General features: G+C 47.0%; 1 protein-coding gene across 1 annotated transcript; it reads left to right on the forward strand.

The window, feature by feature from the left end:
- Positions 1–1,544: 1,544 nt before the first annotated feature.
- On the forward strand, positions 1,545–15,567 carry LOC136514433 (inner membrane protein PPF-1, chloroplastic-like). The gene is made up of 12 exons (XM_066508395.1): positions 1,545–2,034; positions 3,644–3,754; positions 4,921–4,995; positions 5,671–5,731; positions 5,927–6,000; positions 6,099–6,203; positions 6,956–7,063; positions 12,916–13,019; positions 13,989–14,207; positions 14,625–14,769; positions 14,849–14,941; positions 15,064–15,567. The coding sequence occupies exons 1-12, from the start codon at positions 1,723–1,725 to the stop codon at positions 15,154–15,156; spliced, it is 1,500 nt and encodes a 499-aa protein (XP_066364492.1). The 5' UTR covers positions 1,545–1,722; the 3' UTR covers positions 15,157–15,567.
- The last annotated feature ends 85 nt before the right edge of the window (positions 15,568–15,652 follow it).

Raw genomic sequence — 15,652 nt, forward strand, 5'->3', positions numbered from 1 at the left:
TCAAGTAATTCATTGATTGATCATTTTCAGATAAACAAAGCCTTATAATTGTCTTCACCCTGGATCCCATTAGTCCAAAGAGAAGCTAAAATAAGCTCACACAACGGACCAAAACCACCTTATTCTCATGCTGTTCGCCTAGTGATTTTTGCGGCTGATAAGCCGGCTGAAATTGATTTATTGTGTGAAAAAATATCGTACCATGGTTGATAAGCCAGGATAATAAGCTCAAGCGAAAAGGGCAACTAATAACTCACCTTTACTCAAACATCATTTTATACTCGAATCTCAATAGTCAATACACCGAAGAAAAGACCATGCCTGGATCGGCCGCTGGGTGCCTGGGCCCACTCGGCACCACGACGAGTGGCCCAATATCTCAGGTTTATAGTCTAATTCATCCATCCATATATAGAACGAAAAAATCCACATTACCTCTCTCAACTTTCGCGAAAGTCCATTTTTTCTCCCTGAACTTCAAAACCGGGCAAAACACCTCTCTCAACTTTTAAAACCGTTCATCTTACCTCCCTCGCCCTGTTATAAGCAATTTTGAAGGTGGTTTTGTCTTTGTCTTTTTTATTTATTTCGGCTGAATCTTTGAAAAATCATAATAAATCATAGAAAAATCATAAAACAGAAAATCCAATTTTGTTGCACTACACTTGAGTAGATCTACACAGTGAATATATAATATGATATGGTTTAGTATAAAGTTTTTGTTGTGACTTTAAATCTATGCTTTTATGTAATTAATTGAAATAATTCATAGCTACAGTTCTATGGTCCAATTGTGATGAAATTTTTATGGTGGGCTAATTATTGTATGATTGAACTGTAGTAAAAATTTCATACTCATTCGATCATGTATAGCTTTGTTATAGATTTATTTATATTTAACAAGCATAAACCTAAATAAAATTTATAACTAAGTTATACATGTTCCAATAAAGTATAAAAATTTTACTACAGTTTAAGCATACAATAATTAGTCCACCATAAAAATTTCACTATAATTGGACCATAGAAACTGCAGCTGTGAATTATTCCATTTAAGTACAGAAAATCATAGATCTAAAGCCACAGCAAAAACTTTATACTAAACCATACCATATTATATGTTTACTATGTAGATCTACTCATGTGGAGTCCAACAAAATTGAATTTTCCATCTTATAATTTTTCTGTGATTTACTATGATTTTTCAAAGGTTCAGCCGAAATAAATAAATAAAAGATAAAACCACATTCAAAACCGCTTATAACAGGGCCAGAATGTAAGATGAATGGTTTTAAAAGTTAAGGAATGTGTTTCGTCCGATTTTGAAGTTTAGGGAGGAAAAACGGACTTTCGTAAAAATTGAGGAAGTCAACTTAGGCTGACCAGGCTCACCCGTCAACCGCGGGGCCCACGCCCCCGACGCGCTCCACCAGGCCACCACCACCGGCCCACGTGCGTATCCGCGCCAAGGGTTGCGTTGCCTTCCGTATCGAAACCTTGTTCCCTAGTCAGTCCACTCCACTGCTCGCCTTGCGGCTCCTGCTACAAAATCCGTCGTCGCTTTGCTCTGCGCCTCTGCCTCGGTGCCTCCGTGTCGTGGCGTGCCCGTCCCGTGCCGCCCCACTTGCAGTTGGACTCGCCACTCGCTCGCTCTCGCTGTGCCCGGGCCCGTCTACCGCCTCTCCGGCTCGCCGCCCGCGTGTGTCCCCCTCTCCAACTCCAATGGCCGCGCCCTCCCACCTCCACCTCCACCTCCCGGGTTGCCCTCAAACCCTAGCCCTGCCCCTGCCCTCGCCGCGGGGCTTCTCCGCTCGGCCCGGCCTCCGCTCTCGCTCTCGCCTCCGCCCGGTCGCCGCGCTCGGCCCCGCCGACGCCGGCGACCTGCTCGGCCGCGTCGAGGCGTTCCTCTACACCGTCGCGGACGCCGCCGTCTCCGCGGAGCCCGTCGTGACGACTGCGGACGGCGGGACCAAGGAGGCCGCCGCCGGGGACTGGCTCTCCGGCATCACCAACTCCATGGAGACCGTGCTCAAGGTGCGTTCTCGGCCGCCGCCACCGCTTCGCGTGCGATGTGATCCCGTGCCTCGGTTCCAGCTGCAATTGACTCGGGGGTTTATGCCGCGGTTGCGTGAGTCGCTGCTGCTTCCCCGTGCCGTGTGCGGACGCGTCTCCTCTATTTTGTTTTTCGTTTTTGAATTTTGTTTTTGAGATTTTGGGTAACTGTGACTGTGAGGTGACGGTGACACCCACCCCATTTTTGCGTTCAAAATGCTATGGCACGACGACAGTACGAGTGTTAGCTGGAATCTACTAAGAACTTGCTTACATTGTGCGTTGCCTGCAGAATCTAGCTAAGGTATTCTATGTTGTTGTTGGGAAGGTGCGTTTATGCTTTCTGAACGTGCTCCGAAATATTTAATGTGGCCCTGGTATTCTCTGGACTAGCTTTTCTGAACAACCACTTGAGGCACCGCAATTATTTTCTCAACACCCCACTTCAGTGCTATCATTTTTTTAATAAAAATAGTGGGATGTTGTGGAGAGTACCGACCCTTAGGTGGTATTTGGTTCAGTTGAAGGGTTGTTGCAGGTTTAGACACCTAGGCCGCCAACAACTCCGCAATAGTATGCATGCCATGCCACTAGGCAATATCTTCACGGATGACTTATCAGTATATTTCCTGGTTCAGATTTCGATTAAATTTTTTGTTTAGCTATGAAGCCAAGGTTTTGCTATTCCAATGGTTGTTCAAACTCCTACCTATATATTTTGCTATGAAGATACATTGACATCATTATTTCAATGACTCTGATTTAGACCTGCACTCCTGCAGACAGTGTTGATACTGATATTAGTAATTGCTACAGTCCTTGAGAGCCTCGAGAGATTTATAAGAACCAACTTGTTTGACTTTTCAAAAAAAAAAAAAAAAACTTCCCCTAACATCCATGCTTCAAGCACATCAGTTGAGATTAAGTTGTCAAGAGTACCGCTAGGCAGGAATATGGACTGAGGGATAAGGATCAATTGTGTTTCTGAGAAAAGGAAATGACTGCATGCAACAATTGGTGTTCAGTTAATTGCAACTGTTGCTGATTAATGTGTTTGAAGCACACAATAATTTATGTACTCATGCTTCTTTGACTCTTGAGAACGGAAGTACCATGTTTTGCTGTTGTAATTACCAATAAAAAGATCGTTAGCTATAGAAGATGAAATGTATGCTTTGAACATTAATTTCTTACAACATATTGTGAGCTGCTATCAGTATCATATAAAAAGTTTTTTCAAACACTAATCTATGGATGCAACTTTTGTAGACTAAAGGCGCATGTACTTTGACTAACTGTTAGTCAATTTGACCTTTTCAAATCCTAATTAGTTAGTACTTGTAGCTACTGTTTAGAAATAAGATGAAGAGAGAATCAGTATTTGTGTCCCATTTTCCTTCATGTTTGTGCATACGATCATATAACTGTATAAGTGATCCCTCTAGTAGTTATATTATGAACTTATTGATAATTATTATAATATATTTTTCCATTATGTGCATATAGACATATGCTTATTCTCCGTCTGTGCCTTCCTCTGATATTTTTATAGAGTTTGTGTCACACTTTCTACACATTTCCCCATTGGCAGGTTCTGAAAGATGGTCTATCAGCTCTCCATGTTCCTTATTCATATGGCTTTGCAATCATTCTCCTCACTGTTCTTGTTAAGGCAGCTACATTTCCTCTAACAAAGAAGCAGGTGAGTCTCTATGCTATGCTTCTACAGTCAGGATACCCCCCACCCCCACCCAAAAAAAAGAAAGAAAAGAAAAGAAACTCGACCACTAGGAGAATCTACAGTCAGGATGCATTGTTATGTAGTTGAATGTAGGTTGCCATAAAGGCTATTCAAAGTTCAATAGTGAAGGGATACTGTTTTCCTGGGCATGGTTGCTCTTATTGGTGTACTTCTGCTCAACTGCAGCTCAGCAAATTTTATCGAGATATTTATCGATATTTGATTATACATGTGTCCTGCATATTTGGCCTTGGGTCAGTATTTTCTTTCTTCTGCTTACACGGTTATCTTCAAAGATATCCTATCAAGTAGTTAATGAATGAGTTCACACTTTGTATTGGTTCTTTCTGGCAGAAACTTTAATGCTGGAACTGTGGGTAGAGAAATGTGAAACACATGGTTTTCCTTGGGAGATGAATTGCCTGCTCTCTGAGTCAGACAATTAATGAGACTGGGCCTTATATGGATTAAGTTCGGCATTCAAGCATTACCCACTACTGATAAATGCTATACAGCGTGTTCGGCTGGTCATGTTATGGCTTGTTTCAGCTTGTTTCAGCTTATTCTCTCTCACAGAATACTATTGAATCATCCGAAACCATCCGAAATCCACTATGCAGTCTACCAGCCAAACACGCTGATAAAATTAAAGCCATACACTTGCAAGTTCCAACCAGCTGAAATATTCTCCTTTCAAAAACCTATTGTTTAGTTGTTTTTACCTTTCTGAAAATTGTGTACATACCACCTGACTAGGCATTAGTTGCCGTCCTTTTACACAAGTGTTTTGGTTGGCAGCAATTACTGGTTGTTTCTTTGAAGGATGCAAAAGAGAATTACTTTAACAAGTTCCATGTCATTAACATTTGAGTAGGGTATTACTATTACATTTATGGTTTCTTAGTATCACCATGTCTTGCAGCACTTGTTTTGAAATGTGAAGATTTCATTTTTCCTGGAAAGATCTTTGCAACTGAATTTTTCAATTTTCTGGACATTGCTTAGATAGTTAGATGTGCCTTCAAGTTTTGCAGATTTATTACTTGCTGCTATAAGCAGCGCATGTGCTTTATATCTTCATTTTGAATCCAGTATTGAAAATAGCACGTTATGTTGTTTTTTTATAGGTTGAGTCTGCACTTGCAATGAGGTCACTGCAACCTCAAGTGAAGGCCATTCAAGAACGATATGCTGGTGATCAGGTGATTATATTTTACATGTTGGCTATGCTCAGTTGTGATTTTTCCACAGTGGCTGCAGCTGTTGCTGCATTGAGCAGTGTCTAGCAGCTTTAGGTGCTTCTGAGTGGTTGCTGCTGCAGCAGCAGCAATCTCTTCCGAGGACAGCCATTGATCTATAAAATAATATATATTGGATCGCTGCACATGTTCTTATGTCAGACCACTTCGCATGTTCTTACATTGTATTCTTCAATGTTCACTGTATGGCAGTAAGGATAAACCTTACAGTCAGTTTATCACCAGTACTTGAAATATTATTTCACTGTAATTTGAGGTCCTTATCAAGTGGAAGGTCTACTTTTCTCGTTTTACTCGGTTTTTCTCCTCACGAAGCTGTTACAATGTTTTTAAGAAAGCGTTGTGATTAGATCTTGATGTATTGATAGCTTATCTCAAAGTCCATTATAACATCAATCTAACAGGGGTAATTTTGCCCATGGGGTATAGCAAAGTGCACATTTTATTCAAGCCCTATTTAAAATAGACTACTCTACTTCCGAAATCTCACCTTTCTTGGAAGGGCTCTCACTTAAGAATTGTCGTAGAGTGCAGTGGTGTTATAAAGTGCATTTTAGACCACAAAAATGGATTTTGGTTACAACTTTGAGTTTGTAAATCATTTATTTGCTCTACCAGGAAAGGATACAACTTGAAACTGCTCGCTTATACAAGTTATCTGGTGTTAACCCACTTGCAGGTTAGCTCTGATTTACCATGCTTGATGTTTTTCCTATCAGTGGATGCTCCTCAATCCTCAATGGATAGCAAGTCTTAATAGAAAGTCTAGTCATTTTGGTTCAGACTTTTACTGTCTATTGCTACCTTTTCTGTTTTGTATACATCCTTCTGTTAGTTATTCACATGTACTTCCTTTGGCATTTTCCTTCAATAGGATGCTTGCCTACCCTTGTGACAATACCAGTTTGGATTGGTCTATACAGAGCTCTCTCAAATGTAGCTAATGAGGTTGATATGCTGAAACGTCTATTCTGTCACTGTCAATTCTTCTTTGTTGAACAGTTTACATTTTCTCTGCCTGATGTGTATGTGTCTTCATTAAAAAGGGACTTCTGACTGAAGGCTTTTTTTGGATACCTTCTTTGGCTGGTCCTACAACAATTGCTGCTCGACAAAATGGCCAGGGAATATCCTGGCTTTTTCCTTTTACTGTAAGCACTGATCATGAATAAGTTGATGTTCCGTACCATAGGATTTGTTACCTTGTACACAGAAACAGAACTATTGGAGCTCCATTGACTCACATATTCAGTTTATATTTTTTTAAGTTTGTTTGTACTTAGCAGCGTCGTGCAACTAAATTATTGGAGCTCCATTGACATTACATGCAGTTTACATTGATAAGGATCACATTGAATTTTCTGTGATGCTCAATTATTTACCTCCATCGAGATTGATCTGTTCTGCAGTGAAGTTCATGACAACTAAAATTCACTAGTCCAGTTTCAGTTTCCTGTGCGCACATTGCGTGACACATCATTGCATCCTCTGTTTGAACACTATTGTGTTTTCCATAAATATTGGAAGGATTTACAACAATTGAGTTTTATTACCCTAGGATGGGCGAATTTTCATCTTGACTAGGGAATTGAGGTCTGGTTGATTTGTTCAAATTTGGTTTTATTTTCTGGTGTTGAAGTTAGTAAACTGTGGTTGAACATGATTTTAGTGCCTGTTTGAAATCTGTAGATGCTTTAAAATGGTGACTTTGTAAAGTAAGCACATTTAAGGTTCTGCAGTTCTGCTACCCTGGAAATTTGCCTGTTAATGCTGCTTTACGCCTTATGGTGATCTATATAAGTATTTATTTAGATAGGACTGTTTCAAAATGGTGATTGGCACTTCTGGAGAATATGGGGTCCATTTTATATTTGTGACATCAGTATAATTGCTGATATTGTAGGATGGTCATCCACCTCTTGGCTGGTCAGACACTTTGGCATACCTTGTGTTACCAGTTCTTCTTGTCATTTCACAATACATATCTACTCAAGTAATGCAGCCACCACAGGTTAGTTTTAGCAACTTTTGAACATGTTTATTCACTAAGGTACTATTCTACTTTAGGAGCACATGCATCTCGGTCTTCAATATTTCCATGGAAATTTTGTTTTCTGATTGAATTATATCTATTTGTCATGGTTCTAAAAATTGATTGAGGGTTTAGCCTAGTGCTTACCCAATGTATCTAGTTATCTACTTAGCTATTTACCAATTCACTGTCTAGGCTAGTTACTATTCACTGTCTAGCTGTTTTCAAGTGCCTTAGCATCCAAGCTAGCATCTACTTTATGCACTAGAATATGCTGTAGTAGTTGAGAACTTCTTGTATCCCAAGTTTGCTATTCCTATATAATGCAATCAAGTGGCTAAGTGTCAAGCTGCCCTCTGGCAGGAGAAATTCCACTTGTCTAGCTACTTACTTTCAACAATTGGTATCTAGAGCCAGGTTTAGGTGAGAGCAGAGGCCATGTCCACCTCCAGCGAGCGCGCTCTGCGTGCAGCCGCCGCAGCCGCCAACGCCGGCAACAACGCCAGCGGAGGGATGGTGGTCAATCTTGGCGCCGATCGCGCTCAGTGTCTGGCTGCGGTAGAGGCCGCAGCCGTGCAGGCGATCGAGGCGGCCAGGCAGGCAGCGGCAGCAGCCCAGGCAGCGCCCAACACTGCCGCCGTGCTACGCGCGGAGTTGGAGCGGCAGCCCAGGGAGCCGTCGCAGAGCCCGGTGCGCCGCCGGATCCCGTTGCCATCTTCGGAGCGCCGTCGCGGATGCAGAGGCCGTCGTAGGTCGCCAGCGGCCATCCAGACGGTGTACAAGGACTCCGGCACGGGGACGCCATGGTCGATGCTGACTAAGACCAACTACCACAAGTGGAGCCTGCTCATGAAGGTGAAGATGCAGGCGCGCCAGCTGTGGGACGCCATCGAGTACGGCGACCTCCCGTACCACGACGACCGGCGCGCGCTTGAGGCCATCATCGCCGGAGTACCACCGGAGATGGGCGCACCGCTCGCGGACAAGGCGTCGGCCAAGGAGGCGTGGTACTCCATCGCTGCGGCACGCATCGGCGTCGACCACGTTCGCCGCGCCACGCTGCAGCGGCTGCGCAAGGAGTGGGAGAACCTCGCCTTCCGTCCCGTTGAGCAGGTCGAGGATTTCGCCTTCCGCCTCTCCGCGCTGAAGCAGCAGATGGCCTGCCACGGCGACAAGGACCTCGACGAGGAGCGGGCGGTGGAGAAGCTTCTTTGAGCAGCGCCGAAGAAGTACGCCTAGCTAAAGATCGCGATCGAGACCCTCGACTTCCAGGACCTCACCATTGAGGAGGTCGTCGGAAGGCTGAAGACGGTGGACGATCTCGAGGAAGAATCTCCATCCGAGCCCATCTTCGTTGGCGGGAAGCTGATGTACACCGAGGAGCAATGGCTCGCTCGGCAGAAGGAGAAGAAGGGAGGAGACGGCTCCGGCTCGTCCAGCTCGTCCAAGGACCACCACCGACGACGACCTCGCGGCGGCAGGAAGCAGAACCCCAAGGGAGAGCGTGGCGACCGTGGCGGCGGCGGGCAAGCAGAGAAGGCTGGTAGCGCCGGTGACGAACGCGACGACACCTGCCTCAACTTCCACCATGCCGGCCACGGGCGAAGGACTGCCCTCCCTTAGCCCCGACGCGAGCTTGGCGGCGCAGCGCATCTCGCGGAGGTGGATGATGACGAGGCGGCTCTGTTCCTCGCCCACGGCTTCCTGGAGTTGGAAACAGAGGATGACATTCTCTGCTCCAAGGCCGACGCCAGTCTCGACATCGACGAACCCCAAGCTCGTGCGTTCCTCAACACCGGCTCCGGCGAGGACAAGATGGATGGCCTGTACCTCGACAGCGGCGCTACCCACCACATGATCGGCCGTCGCGAGCTCTTCTCCGACCTCGACACCTCTGTTCGCCGCTCGGTGTGGTTCGGCAACGCGTCAAGGTTGGAGATTCAAGGCGTCGGCTCGATTGTGTTCCAAGCTAAGACCGGCGAGCACCGAGTCCTGCACGGCGTTGCGCAACTCCATCATGAACCTCGGCCAGCTCAATGAGGGCGGGTCCAAGGTGGAGATCGACAAGGGTGTTCTTCGCATCTGGGATCGCCGCGGGCACCTCCTCGTCAAAGTGAACCACGGGCCCAGCCACCTTTATGTCCTCCACCTTGAGGCCGCGAAGCCGCTCTGCCTCGCCGCGAGGAAGGATAACGACGCCTGGCGCTGGCATGAACGGTTCGGCCACCTCCACTTCGAGGCGCTGCATCAGCTCGGCAAGCAGGCCATGGTGCGCGGCCTGCCGGTGATCAAGCACGCCGAGCAAGTCTACGACACCTGCGTCACGATGAAGCAACGCCGGCGCCCCTTCCCTCAGCAGGCCCAGTTCCGCGCGCAGGAGCAACTGGAGCTCGTCCACGGTGACCTTTGCGGGCCCGTGACGCCGGCGACTCCAGGAGGGCGGCGCTACTTCCTCTTGATGGTGGACGACGCGTCTCGCTTCATGTGGGCCATCCTGCTGCCGTCCAAGGATGCTGCCGCGGACGCCATCAAGAAGGTCCAGGCTGCGGCGGAGGAGGAGAGCGGCTGCAAGCTCCGGGTGCTACGCATCGACAACGGCGGCGAGTTCACCGTCGCGGAGTTCGCCGACTACTGCGCAGGAGAGGGCATCCAACGCCATTTCTCGGCGCCTCACTTGCCGCAACAAAACGGCGTGGTGGAACGCCGGAACCAGACCGTGGTGGCCACGGCTCGGGCGCTGCTGAAGCAGAGGAGGATGCCAGCCAAGTTTTGGGGGAGGCAGTGATGATGGCAGTCCATCTGCTCAATCGCTAGCCGACGCGGAGCTTGCAGGGCAAGACCCCCTACTAGTCCTTGCACGGGCGCACGTCGGCGGTCGGCCACCTGAAGACGTTTGGCTGCGTCGCCTACACCAAGGACCTGGGGCAGCTCCGCAAGCTTGATGACTGCAGCAAGACCGGCGTCTTCATCGGGTACGCGGAGGGAGCCAAGGCGTACCGCATCCTGGACCCAGTGACGCAGCGTGTCAAGATCAACCGCGACGTCATCTTCGACGAAGGGCGCGGTTGGGACTGGTCCACTCCGGACGCCGGCAGCTCGGCCTCGACAGCAAGCGACTTCATCGTCGAGTATTGGGAGACTAGAGGAGCCGGGGGAGCACAAGGTGCTTCTCCAGTGGCGGCCGGAGCTACATCGCCGGCGTCATCACCAAGTCCGGGGGAGCCCGAAGGGACATCGGTAGCTGCGGTCGCTCCTCCAGCGCCCTAGCCAGCCTTGCCAACGCCACCACCAGCGTCCCCTACTGCTCCTACTGCTTCACCATCATCACTAGCGGCAACAACTGTGGCTGGTGACTAAGTGGAGTTTGCCACTCCACTAGAGGATGATGAAGACAGACTCGACGCCTACTAGGCTACTACTACGACAAGCCGCTGCGGTACCGCACGATGACGAACATCATCGGCGACCATCCTCCACCTTCGCCGCCTCAACGCCTCTTTGCCGAGCTGCACCTCACACACGCCGGCGAGCCTGCCAACTACGCCGAGGCCAAGGATGATCCGGCATGGTGGGCGGCAATGGAGCACAACCGGACTTGGGAGCTGGTGCCGCTCCCTGCTGGCCATCGGCCCATCACCCTGAAATGGGTATTCAAGCTCAAGAAAGATGAGCTGGGCGCGGTGACCAAGCACAAGGCAAGACTCGTGGTGCGCGGCTTCGTCCAGCAAGAAGGGGTGGACTACGACGACGCGTTCGCTCCAGTGGCGCGCATGGAATCCGGACAGTCCTCGCGCTGGCGGCTCAAGAAGGCTGGCGCGTCCATCACATGGATGTCAAATCGGCCTTCCTCAACAGCGATCTCAAGGAGGAGGTATACGTGCAGCAGCAGCCCGGCTTCGCCGTCGCCGGAGAAGAGGGGAAGGTCTACCGCCTCCGCAAGGCCCTCTACGGCCTGTGGCAGGCTCCGCGCGCCTGGAACGCCAAGCTGGACGCCAGGTTCAAGGACATGGGCTTTCAGCATAGCGCTCATGAGGCGACGATGTACCTCCAGGGCAGTGGACGCTCTGTCCTGCTCGTCGGCGTCTACGTCGACGACCTGATCATCACCGGCGCGGAGGATCGAGAAGTGGAGGCGTTCAAGGCACAGATGAAGAGGATCTTCGACATGAGTGACCTCGGCCTCCTCAGCTTCTACCTCGGCGTCGAGGTGAATCAAGATGCCAATGGCATCACCCTCCGTCAGACACATTACGCTAAGCGGATCCTGGAACTTGGTGGAATGGCTGGCTGCAACCCTGCCCACACTCCAATGGAGGAGCGGTAGAGGCTTAGCAGACACAGCACGGCGGCGGAGGTCGACCCCACGCACTACCGGCGCCTCATAGGCAGTCTGCGCTACCTGGTGCACACTTGCCCCGATCTGGCGTTCGCCGTCGGCTTCGTCAGCCGGTTCATGGAGCGGCCTACGGTGGAGCATCAGCAAGCTGTCAAGCGCATCCTCCGCTATGTCGCTGGCACGCTCGACTACGGTTTGCACTTCACCAAGACACCTGGCACCGCTCGCTTCGTCGGCTACTGCGACAGCGACCTCGCCGCCGACATCGACACAAGCAAGAGCACGAGCGGAACACTCTTCTTCCTCGGCAATTGCTTGGTCAGCTGGCAATCAATTAAGCAGAAGGTGGTGGCGCTCTCCAGCTGCGAAGCAGAGTACATTGCCACCTCTACTGCTGCAACTAAGGCTCTGTGGCTCTCAAGGCTGCTAGCAGAGCTCCTCGGCAGGCATGTCGAGGTGGTGGAGCTGAAGGTGGACAGCAAGTCAGCCCTCGCTCTGGCCAAAAACCCAGTCTTCCATGAGAGGAGCAAGCACATCAGGATCAAGTACCACTTCATCCGCAGCTGCCTGGAAGATGGAAGCATCAAGGCCGACCACATCTCAACTACTGATCAGCTTGCAGACATTCTCACCAAATCCTTGGGTAGAGCCAAATTTGAAGAGATGAGGGAGAGAATTGATCTGAGGCAGATCATCCCCAAGGCAGGGCACAAGGCTAAGGGGGAGAATTGAGGGTTTAGCCTAGTGCTTACCCAATGTATCTAGTTATCTACTTAGCTATTTACCAATTCACTGTCTAGGCTAGTTACTATTCACTGTCTAGCTGTTTTCAGGTGCCTTAGCATCCAAGCTAGCATCTACTTTATGCACTAGAATACGCTGTAGTAGTTGAGAACTTCTTGTATCCCAAGTTTGCTATTCCTATATAATGCAATCAAGCGGCTAAGTGCCAAGCTGCCCTCTGGCAGGAGAAATTCCACTTGTCTAGCTACTTACTTTCAACATTGATTACGTGTATTCCGATCACCTACTTTGGAGTGATTCAGCATTGTAACTGTCTTGATCATGTGTCCGAACTAATGTATAATGGTTACATGATAAAGACTAGGAGCAATGTTCCTTAGCCTACCTCTGAATCTGATTATCTGACCTACTTGTTTGGTTTGAGGAGTGGAATTGGTAGATCTGTTACCCACCCACCCTGACAGATTAGTGTAAAATAAGGACATGTGATCCCAGCAAAATTTGTAGAATGACCTATGAACCCATGATAGACACACCTCAAATTGAACACACTATTAAAGATCTGTATTGTAGTAATGTTTTCCAAAATTTTCAATTCTCATTATTCAAGGAAAAGAACTGGGAATTGAGAAAGCTTCAATATTGAGGGCTTACTCTCTTTTTTTATGCCTGACACAAGTATACATCAGTAGCCCAACTTCTGCTATTTTGAAGTCCCTAACATGCTGTTTGGCATGTTATTGTTTTGTAGAGCAATGATCCTAACCAACAAGGTGCTCAGGCTGTAACAAAGTTCTTACCATTGCTAGTTGGTTATTTTGCTCTTTCAGTGCCTTCTGGACTAGGTCTGTACTGGTAAGTGTGTTTTACAAATTGAACTTCGATTTTACTTAAATGATCCAGAGTCCCAGTACTGCATACCCTTGTGCTGCGGTGGCATTACTGATTGAGCTGGGCCTGCTATATCCCAATTGCTATGTATGTACACAAAACTCGAACTCGGGGGAGAATATGACCCCTTGGCTTTACCTTATGGGAGGAGAGTACCCATCCCTGTAGAAGAGAGAAGACAGAAGGAGGGAGGGAGAGAGACTCACATGACCTGTGAGCCGTTGCTCAATTCCCCATGGTTAATGAAAACACCGCCAGTGTTTTGCTGTTGCTTTTGACTTTGAAAGCTTGAGTACATTTATATATTAACTGCTTCCTGAGTCCTGACTATCAATGCAGTTCAACCATTTAATCAGAATCACTCTATTTATTATGATTGAAGGGCGGGCCTGGTGCAAGCGGTAGAGTCTTACCGCCTGTGACCAGAAGGTCCCGGGTTCGAGTCGCGGTCTCCTCGCATTGCACAGGCGAGGGTAAGGCTTGCCACTGACACCCTTCCCCAGATCCTGCACAGAGCGGGAGCTCTCTGCACTGGGTATGCCCTTTACTCTATTTATTATGATTAGTTGCAGGTTCCATTAATACAGTTCCTCCAAATAATCAAAATATTTATCAGTATTGCCTTTAATAAGTCGGAATATGCTTGACTGCTAAATATTTGTAAAACTTGCTTTTGCTCAAAGGTAGATGTAGCCATTGATTGTCTTATAAACCCATACAACTAAAAGGTTGGTATACTAGTTTTGTCCAGCATATAGCATGCTCTATAATTGAAAATAAATTCTTCACATTTTTCCTGTTTTAATTGTAACTGTTCTAATTTTATATTCACTTATGTGATAAATTTTACCAAATGTCGCTTGTTTTCTGTTTTGTTTTCTTGTTGTCTTTTATATTTATTTATGGCATTCATAAGTTACCGCTTTCCTGCAGGCTTACAAATAATATCCTCAGTACTGCACAACAAGTGTGGCTTCAAAAGCTTGGAGGTGCAAAAAATCCTGTCAAAGAATATATTGACAAACTCTCAAGAGAAGAATCGACTACTGTTCAGAAGAATGAATCTACTGTTCAGAGTGAACCTCTCCCTAAACTTAGTAAACCCCAGCCCAGCCAAGACCCGAAACCAAGTGGGCCACAACGTGGTGAAAGGTAATGCCTGTACTATTGCAACAGTAAATTCATGGCCAGTGAATTATTGGATCCAGGACCAGGATCCTTGCAACAATGCACACTAGGATAAGTCTGATTGGAATATTATGAAATGAAATTCCATTTACTATGGACAGATGCAGAATCCAATGTTTGGTGATAATTCTGGGACCCAATGGTTGACTCGAACATAGGGTCAGATGCATGCTGCCACTTATATTTTGGCACTGTAGTGTCATGGGTATTTAATTTATTCTGTGCCACATTTAGCTTGTGGTTGTGCTTATTTACAATTGAAACCTATACTTTTTATTTCTACTCTAAAATAAGGTCGATGAATCTGACAGGAAGAAAAAAAAATGTAAGTTGATAAAAATTGATTTTTCCAACTCTGCATGCCTTTTGTCTTGTGTTCAGATTTAGGAAACTAAAGGAGGAAGAATCAAGGAGAAAAGAGGTTCTGGGACAAGCAAAACAATCAGAACAGTCAAGTTCTGAATCTAGCTTCCTAGATGAAACACAAAATTCTGATGCGTCTTCTGGAGACAAAAAAGATCAACAGGTAGTCTCTATTTTTGTTACTTTTATATGGTTTATTTCAGCAGGTGAAGTCCTATTGACTGATAATGAATATTAAACAGGAGTCTCATGAAAATGGACCTATCGTAACTAATAGCAATGGTGGAGTCAACCATAGTAGAAATGAAAAGGCTCAGCATTTATCCTCAGAAAAGGTATGCTGTTGCTTCTGACAATGTGTCTTCCATTATGAAAACGCAAGAAGGTTGTTTTGACTTCTGAGCATCCATGGAAAGACTAAAAGTTTCATCCCTATTCGGTTGTTTATGAATTTCAGGAAGCAGCTGACGATCACTCCTCAGTAAGCAAACCTGTCTCACCGGATGCCCACAAATTAACGGACCGAGAGAATGGAAATGATGCAGTATAGAGAGTGGATGTTAGCAACGCTAGTCGTTCTACTGCTTTGATGTGTTCACTGAAAATCAGTGGCTCAGGCGTATCTGCTTCGTCGACACGCTGTTCTGATTCTGAATCCACGGTAGGGTATAGCTGTGAGATAGTGAGCAATAGTTTCACGAACAGCTACAGGAGAGTCAAGAATCACACGAAGATGCAACAGGAGGCAAAATTGTTTCAAACCAGAAACCACGCTCTGTACTGTAGGTTATGTGAAGCATATAGGAGTAGATGAAAGGATTTGACATCTCAAAAGAGTACGTTGTCCAGCTGGGATGGGATGGATGCAAGGTGGCTGTAATAAATGTAAATCTCCCATCCTCGCCTGATTTTGACCGTGCAATTCGATAAGCGCACCTCGTGACAATAATTTTGGAATGCATGATGATGTCTGTCGAAAGATTGCGAAGCAACATCACCGTGCTGTCTTGAGAAGCATCTATAAGCTCAAACTCGGTAATGTAAGT

Source organism: Miscanthus floridulus, chromosome 2 (assembly GCF_019320115.1).
Source record: "Miscanthus floridulus cultivar M001 chromosome 2, ASM1932011v1, whole genome shotgun sequence".
Classification (NCBI taxonomy): domain Eukaryota; kingdom Viridiplantae; phylum Streptophyta; class Magnoliopsida; order Poales; family Poaceae; genus Miscanthus; species Miscanthus floridulus.

Bases quoted from the DNA above. Each gene is read 5' to 3' on its own strand.
- LOC136514433 (XM_066508395.1), top strand. From the start codon at position 1,723: ATGGCCGCGCCCTCCCACCTCCACCTCCACCTCCCGGGTTGCCCTCAA. The intron at 4,996-5,670 runs GTGATTATATTT...TTGCTCTACCAG, and splicing joins AACGATATGCTGGTGATCAG to GAAAGGATACAACTTGAAAC. The intron at 7,064-12,915 runs GTTAGTTTTAGC...ATTGTTTTGTAG, and splicing joins AAGTAATGCAGCCACCACAG to AGCAATGATCCTAACCAACA.